Source organism: Peromyscus californicus, unplaced genomic scaffold, assembly GCF_007827085.1.
Source record: "Peromyscus californicus insignis strain IS unplaced genomic scaffold, ASM782708v3 Scaffold_12__1_contigs__length_115047231, whole genome shotgun sequence".
NCBI classification, from domain to species: domain Eukaryota; kingdom Metazoa; phylum Chordata; class Mammalia; order Rodentia; family Cricetidae; genus Peromyscus; species Peromyscus californicus.
Genome location: NW_026294413.1, coordinates 70,940,418 through 70,949,347, shown reverse-complemented (window position 1 = coordinate 70,949,347; position 8,930 = coordinate 70,940,418). Strand labels below are relative to the sequence as shown.

The 8,930-nt window shown below is 41.2% G+C and overlaps 1 gene segment (V, D, J or C); it reads left to right on the top strand.

Annotated features, from left to right (window-relative positions):
• The first annotated feature begins 567 nt into the window (after nucleotides 1–567).
• On the top strand, nucleotides 568–1,153 carry LOC128106885 (T-cell receptor alpha chain V region CTL-F3-like). The segment is given in 2 exon segments: nucleotides 568–619; nucleotides 786–1,153. Coding segments are annotated over 2 exon segments (420 nt in total).
• The last annotated feature ends 7,777 nt before the right edge of the window (nucleotides 1,154–8,930 follow it).

The following is an 8,930-nucleotide window of genomic DNA, read 5'->3' as shown; positions in this document are numbered from 1 at the left end:
AGTATATGGACAGGACAACTTTTAATACAAGCCTTGAGGTGATTTATTGTAAATGGTGGCACAAAATTGGGTTGGGAGTGAAGTATGGATGGATCTGGCAGAAGTGGATGCAGCAGGTGAGTATAATCAAAATAACATTCTCAAAAAAAACAATAAAATGAGAAAAAGTAGATACATTTTATCAGAGGCATATCTGTGTGTGTGTCTGTGTGTATTCTTATATGTTCACTCATCACTCTAAATACCACAGGATACATATAGTTCAGTAACATTGGTAATTTCAGACATCCCACTGTGGACTTGAGACCTGCCTCCTTTGGGTGAGGTTTCAAGTTTATTCACAGTATTTTGTGCAGACACATGTGGTGCAGTTTGAAGGAAAATCAGCAGAGGGCGCTGTCTCTTCAGTTGTGGTTAATGTCTGCATCCAGGTGGTGACTTCACATGAGGAGACTGTCACTGTGCAGAAGGAGGTCCTTGTTTATGAGTGAGGAGTTTCAGTAAGGCCCTGCAGGAGACTTGCCCTGTGAGTTTGGTGCACTCAAGAACCAAGTGTCATTTTCTCCTATGAACATGCTTCCTGACACCTGCTCAGTTCTGCTGCTGCTCTTCATGCTCAGTAAGTTACATTTACCCTAAGTGTTGATGATGTCATTTTCTTACACCTATGAAAGTCTTTACCTTCTTCCTCACATAGCAAAATAATTTGTCCTTATTTATTTATATTTTATTTATTTATTTATTTATTTATTTATTTATTTATTTATTTATTTATTTATTTTCAGGGAGGAGCAATGGAGACTCAGTGACCCAGACAGAAGTCTTGGTTACTGTCACAGAGGGGTTGCCTGTGATAATGAACTGCACTTATCAGACCACTTACTCAGATACTTTCCTTTTCTGGTATGTGCAATATCTCAAGAAAGCCCCTCGGCTACTCCTGAAGAGCTCCAGAGACAACCAGAGGACAGAGCACCAAGGGTTCCAGGCCACTCTCCATAAGAGCAGCAGCTCCTTCCACCTGCAGAAGTCCTCAGTGCAGCTGGCAGACTCTGCCCTGTACTACTGTGCTCTGAGGGACACAGTGAGGGAGACTGCGGGGGAAGCTGCACACAAACCCAGGGTGCAGGAGCCTGAGGGGAGTGGCCTGTGAGGGAGGGCTGTGTGTCTTCTCAAAGTGGGGTTTACCCAGCCTCCTGAAACACAGCAACACATCTCAGGTCAAATTCCTAGAAACCTAGGAATCTGTAGATATTCTGAAAGGATAGATGGAAGTCATTGTTAGAAACAACCAGGCTTTGATCCCTAGAAATACTGTTCTTTCCTTATGTGAAGGACCTCTCACAGAAAACACTTCCAGGAAAATCCGGACAAGGAATTTATCTCTACTGAGATGTCTTACAAAATTTAGTGATTTAAACTCTCCAGAATCTTCTGTCCTTATCCCACAAATTTATGACCAAGTGAAGAACATAGATTTCCAGTACTTAAAAATCTGCTTCAGTCTCACTCCACAAGTAATTTAGATTCTTCCTGTCCTTGGTTCATAAGACAGAGAGTTCACTCTGACTTCTGGTCTCAGCTACTGTTCTATTGCTGTGATGAGACACCATGACCAAGACAACTTATAGAAGAAATCATATAACTGAGGGCTTGATTACAGTTTCAGAGGGTGAGCCATGATGATTGTGGTGGCATACATAGTAGCAGGCAGTCAGCCATGTCCCTGGAGTAGTAGCTGAGAGCTTCTATCTGATCAACAGCAATAGGCAGAGAGAGGGAGAGACTGGATCTGGACTGGACTTTAAGATCCCAAAGCCCACCACCAGTGACACACCTCCTCTGATAAGGCCACACTTTCTGTTCCTTCCTAAACAGTCCACCATCTTGGAACCAAACATTCAGATTTTTGAGCCTATGGGGCCATTCTCATTGAAACCTTCACACTCCCCAACAGCATTCAATTAGTGAAGCTGCTCAGGAAACACAGTTGTTGGAACTCTCAAGATGATGCCTGAGACGCAGCTCCATCTCTTTCCTACACACCATGTAGGAGGCAACCTGGTCACGAAGAACTCTTTTAAAAAATTCTTCCCCTTTAACATCCACTCTCATAGGCTATTTGTAGAGAGCAGTGCACAGCCGTGCCTCAAAGATGGCGCGGTGTCTGGCTTCTGCCTTCTGGATGGCAGGTGCTCCTTATTTGACTAAGGCTAGGATCTGGCTTGCTTCCGCACACCTGGACCTAATCTGGCTTGCTTGCGTATATCTGACCCTATCGGCATTGTCCACGTGGCACTAGGGGGTTGATTGCCCAGTGGCTATAAAGGGTGTGGGCTGGCTTTCTCCGGGAGGAAGATTGGAGGAGAGGAAGGAGATCAGAGTGAGAGAGAGAGAGAGACAGAGAGAGAGAGAGAGAGAGAGAGAGAGAGAGAGAGAGAGAGAGAGAGAGAGAGAGAGAGACGAAGAAGAAGAAGAAGAAGAAGAAGAAGAAGAAGAAGAAGAAGAAGAAGAAGAAGAAGAAGAAGAAGAAGAGGAAGAAGAAGAAGAAGATGGCTTTCCCTGGGGTCAGAAGATTGTTCAAGGTTCCTGAATAAACTGCTTGGAGAAGAGCCTAGCATCGCGTCTTCCTTGCTGGTCGAGGCAGACGCGACAGCTATTACACTTTGTTTAAATCCTGAGGGTGTGGTGCAGTCACTTACCTGGGGTTAGAGTTAGGTTCTCAGATAATTTTTCAGTGTGAGAAGGGAAGTCAAGGTTTTGATCCATCTCAATTCTGGAAACAAAATACTGGTTTAAAGTAAAATGCTCTAGTATTCATATTTATCTCCCTATAAAGGAACAACAAAGTAGTATTTGCTGTCTTATCTTTAGGGAGCAAAATGAGATGTCAAACTCAATTTTTAAACTTCAAAAACTACTTTGAAGGCACAACATAGGATAGAATCTCTCAGAAGAGTGCTGGTCAAACATAGAATGAATGCCAACTCTAATAAAAAAAAAACAATGCCAGGCATGGGAAACCTCTCTTCAAGTTGTAAGTTGGGGCTTCCAGAGGCTCTCCCAAATGAAATAGGCTATTGCCATTGCCTTTGATTGCCTCATAGTAATTCAAGGTAAGACACTATTTCTAATGACATCACATAGTTTAGACATAGGACTTGGAGGAACTTAGCTAGAAATGACCTGAAGACTCTTCCCTGAGGACAAGTTCTCATAGTATATGAAGGTGCCATGTAAGAATCCAAGGGAGAAAAGCAAAAAATAATCCTACCAAGCTGTGTAAAGACTATGAACCAAAACAATAATTATATGGCAAGATGTTCACAAGGGAACAATAGTAGCACTATTCTCTTTGGGGAAACTAACGTATGCCTTATTGAATTCAAGATTGCTCAGTAGCAATGAATTCAGACCTAATACTGTAAACCTAGTTAACTACCCCGTGGCTGGAGAGATCATAGACCCTAGAGGAGAACCTTCTACAGCCATTTTCCTAAATCAATACAGCTTCTAACTATATTCTAAATACTCATAATTATACAGCAGGTCAGGGAAACTGGAAAGGAGATGTGGAGTCAGGGGCTAAACACACACAGAATACTTATCTGTGTCTTCATTTTTCTTTTAACCATTTTATACAACCTAAGACAAAAATCTCATGCAAGAAGGAAATCTCCTTACAACTGCAAGTTACACATTTTCTAAAATCAAATTAAAATCCTTATACAGGAAGAAATCACATTATGATCACAAGTCACATGCTTTATTAGAAGCCCACATGTAATTAAACATTATCCTTTGTATTAATTTATCAACCATAACATCTTCACCCTAAAGCAATGATTCTTTTATTATTGATTAACTAAGTTTTAAGCAAGCCAATATATTTCAGCCAGTTCCTGTGGACTGGCAGGCAGCAGTTTGTAGTTATAGTGTAGTAGATTTTCATCCTGATTTTATTTAACAGAACCTTAATCAAGTGGACTGGCTAACCGTCAATTTTTCTTTACACACAGTAAGGGCATTTAACTTCCATTTACAAATTTGTTTTCTCAAAGTGCACATTGAAACCTGAGATTAATTCTGTAAGGTACATGACCAAGGAACTCAGACCTAACCTTGGATGTAGGGACATAATTGCCTTTTTTAATCATCAGTCTCTTTTTCCACAGACATAATTCATGTGTCTATAATGCCTGAAACTTCCTTGTTTCCATCAGCTGGTCTCACATCTCTAAGCTCCATTGCTCTATAAAAACCATCTTTGTTATGATCTGCAACTAAATTGTCCAGCGAGGAGTGAGATTTTCCCATAAAATAATCTCACTACAATAAATACAGTGGGATTCTCCCAATATGAAACTATACCATGACAAATGCAGTAAGTACAAGATAGCAGCAAGCAGGAGAAGGACTAGCAGAAGTAAGGGGCTTTATGGAGACACCCCCATGGGGGCATTGCCTCTCCATAATACACTCATCCTAGCTGTGCTCACTGGTGAGTGTTACTCCATAAGCTTCATTGGTGACTGCAGCTCCTCCTAAATGTCACCACTAATACACACAGATAAGTGTAGTTCTAAACCCTCATGAAAGAAGTTTCACTTTGAAGCACAGAGGGGCTACTATAGTCATAGACAGCTGCTCAAAAATCAGAGAATAAATATTGTAAGTTCTCTAGTCCCAGTTAATCCATCTACAATGCGATCCCTACACATGAGGCTCAGGGAGCACCACAGAGAAGGAGCAGAAGAGCCAGAGGACCGGGACACCCCCTGAGAGGATGACATTAGGGAGAAAACTTATTGTCAACGTGAATACAAATGGGCACAAACAATACGAAAATCAGTGTGGAGTTTCCTCCAAATTCTGACCACAGATCTACCACAAGATTTAGCTATGCCAGTCTTGGGGAATTAACCAAAAGTTTCTACATATTTCCACAGAGATGCTTGCTCCTCCATGTTCACTGTTGCTCTATCCATAATCACTAGGAACTGGAAGCACTCTAGATGTCCATCAACTGATGAGTGAATTGTGAAAATGTGGTACATTTACACAGTAGGGTTTTATTCATCTGATAAGAAAAATGAAATTATGAAATTTTCAGGTAAATGGTAGAACTGCAAACAGTCATCCAGAGCAAGATAACCCAGACCGAGAAAAACAGAGTATTTTCTCAAGTATGTGGATGCTAGCTTTTAACATGTGTGTTTCATTTGAAATATCCATAGATGTTAAGTATCAATACGAAGCCATGAGGGAGGAGGGGGTCTTCAGATGAGGGGGAAACAGAAAATGACTTCCATAAAAGGGGAAATGGAACGAGCAGGATTAATAGATGAGAATGAGAGGGCAGGGTAGAGGGAGGAATATGGCATAGTGATAACTAACACTAGAGACATTTGAACAAAACAGTGTGGAAAACCTTATATAGAAACTCACTGAAACACATATTCCAACCAAAGCGGAGACTAGCAATAATCCTCGAGTATAAACACACACTTAGAAGGCAGTTTGATATGACCATTTAGCAAAATAACAATAGTAGTTTCCTCCTAGTACCTAAGGCCTCCTGAACCATGGGATTTTTGACCATGTCACTGTACTAGGCATGAATTCCCTCCTGTTGATTAGGTTTCAAATCCAATCAGAAAACATTGTTATTCCATAGCAGTCAGGCCACAATTACACCACTGAGCACGTATGACCTGGAAGTTCAGTACTGCAGCATGCAGGGTCCAGCTCTGGCTAATACTCTTGGGACCTTTCTTCCCCAGCAGCCTGCATAGGACCTTCCAGCTACGAAAGCTAAGCAGCAAGGAGGACTTTCTTCAGTCAGTTCAAGGTTGATTTCTCTACGTCATGCAATTGTAGAATGTGGTGGCTTTAGCCATAATCTTTCACCATCTAGTTATAGTGGGCAACCAAGAACCATGACAATATCCAGTGCTGTTTTGTATACTTCTGAGGCCTCCCTGGGCAATAACTCCCATGCCTGATACTGAGATTATTGTTTAATAAATTCACCTAATTTTTCCAAAGCTAAATTTATGCATGTAAAAGACCATAATATGAATACTAATGTGATAAATTGTTATATTAAGATTTCTTTGTAGAACACATACGTGATAAATTATCCAGATTGGAAGAATATTTAATGTGGGGATAATGAAGCACATGCTCCAGAGTCCCTTACCCAAACCAACTCAAGGTCTAAGGAGAGCCCAGTGATGATTAAATTGTCTTCAGTTTTAAGTGGTGTTCAAAAAGTAAAATATTTTGAAGACTGTTCATCACCAAATACCCCTCAATTACAATTTTCACCTGCCAGTTGGTGATAAAGTGGCCATAAATATGTCTTTGATCTGGCTAGGATGAATGACTGAGTTGGACTTATTCACGTGACCCACTGTCATTCATTGTACACATAGGAGCTGCCATCAAGATTTTGCAGCCTTTAGCTAATGCCGTTTTACATTGTGACTATTTGCTTGTTGGTTCCTTAACTCAAAGTCATGTTGTTTTATCACCAGTTTCTGGTGTTGGAATCTGTAGCTCCCCTCCCTATATTGTTGAATATAATACAGCTTCCAATATTCTTTCCTGTTCTCACTGCTTGCTGCTGCCACACTGGGCACACTGATCTGTCTAAAGAGGATTCTGTCCTTTGTGTTCTTCCTTTGGCACAAAATTACCTCATTGAATGTTACCTGTTAAGGATCTCAGCGACTTCATTTTGATTGATACCACACACACAGACTACAGAGAGAGGGGTAGGGGGAGGGACGGAAGGAGAGAGGGGGAGAGGGGTACGGAGAGGAGGAGAGACAGGGACTTATTCCTCCAATTAACACTCAAAATACCTTGCTAGAGGGAGAATTGTGGTAGTCTAATTGGAATGCAATGCTCATAACTCCTGCCCTCTAGTGTTCATGCATGGCATAGTTTTCTCAGTGGGAAAGGCGTAGACTGTGCCAGGTGACAATTCTGAATTATGTTATGTTTTATAAGAAAAGTCAAGGGACTGCATAGGTTGCTAAGTCTCTCTTCATGTTGAATTTGAATTTCAGTTCATCAAAGTGAAGACTGTCTGTAGCAGACTTGCTGGTTTGTTTTTTGTATTGTGCTTTTATAAACTATTCAAATTAGTACTTCTTAGTTTACTCTTCATGTAATAACAAATCTACAATATTCCTAGCAACATCAATCGCATCTTTTTCTTGGTTATTTTGATGGCGTTGTGTAGAAATCTGGTAACTATGCAGTATTCTGATTTCTATGTCCCTGGTACTTGTTTTGAAATATGTAAAGATTCTGTAATTTTCTCACTCTAAAGTATCATATTCTCCTATTTCAGTTCATAACTTTGTATTCTTCTTTTCTAAAAACTCACAAGTCTCTGCTTAGAGAGCATTAAGCTTCCTCTGTGCGTGATCAGAAAGCCTTGGAATTCACATTCAGAAGTCAGCAAAGACAGGGGGAAGTCTACTGCCCTTGTGAACTTGCTATTTCTCAATTGGGCCTCTAGAGGACACTCCTTTCTAAAAGGTAAATGATGTTTTCATAGGTTAGAATAAACACACAGAAACGTTCCTTCTCCCCCTACCCTGTCACATCCCTCTCCCCTTAGTGCCTCTCCTGCCCCTTTGACATTACATTACCTATGTTCTACTGCCGTACCACTTTCTCCTAAGCTCTTTCTTCTGGCCCTCATGGTCCTGTTCTGGCTTCCTTGCTTATGCAGGGGAGAGGGATTTAGTGGGTTCTGGGAGGAGTTGTAGGGAGAGCAGGGTGGTAGTGGTGAGTATGATTTGAATACATTATGTTCACAGATGAAGTTACTGAATAGCTACATTTTAAAATCTTTTCCACTGCTCTGGTAGGTGTTCTGACAGAACATACTTTATGCAGATGCCAGAGACAGGCCAAGGGAAAGACAGTGTCTCTTCCCCATTGTCTCTGCATTGTCCTGATGACAAAGGTATCTAAACCTCCTCAAGCTCAGAGCAACCCCTGTCCTACCTCTCCCAGTCCTCATGCTGTTCATGTTTCACGTCTAGTCTCATTTCTCAAGCAATTGTCTTTGTAGTGAAAACTTTCAAATGCATTCCTCTACTGTTATGAACTCTAGTGCATTGTTCCAAGCAGTCACCATGTGCAATAGCACACCAGCACTGCTGCCCCTGTCGCTCTGGAACACAGGATTCCTATATTGGTTTTCCCCATTGCACTTCCTTCTTATGCTGTCATTGAATGTTTTCTGTACCCTGATAGTGGATTTCTCCGCTGATGCAATAAATCATATCAGGCCAAATTAATAAGATCAGTTTTAATGTGAGCAAAGCAACTCCTGGGTGACTCTTGGAAAGGAAGCAGGAGAGAAATCATTTTGCAGGTCTAGAGACCACGTCGTAAGTACCCTGTAGATGTGGTCTTGAACATCTCTAGGAGAGGAACCGACCCTTGGTGGGCTTTCTGAGGGGCAGGATCTGGAATTGGAGGAGTGGAGCCTGAGCAGAGATTCCCAACAGTAATATTTAAAACAATATTTGGAACAAAACTTTACTGGTGCAGGAGTATCCCAATTTTTAAAATGATGCTAAAACTATTAAACCATTACATCTATACTTACTCTATCATTATAATGCTGTTTGTTTTGCTACTGCAGTGATTTTACTTAAATTATTTCATGGGTGAAGATTCTTGTTATTTTTCAATGTGTATGAGAGTGGGTCTATGTAAAATGTATGGTACCTGTGTACAGGTTCTCAGGAGGACAGAAGAGAGCATCAGGTCCCAGGAGCTGGAGCTACAGACAGCTGTGAGTCACCTAAAGTAGATGCTGGAGAGGGAACTAAGGCCTCTTGGAAGGACAAGGACCCTTATCTGCTAAGCCATTCCTCAGGCCTCAGTAAAGGGTCTTT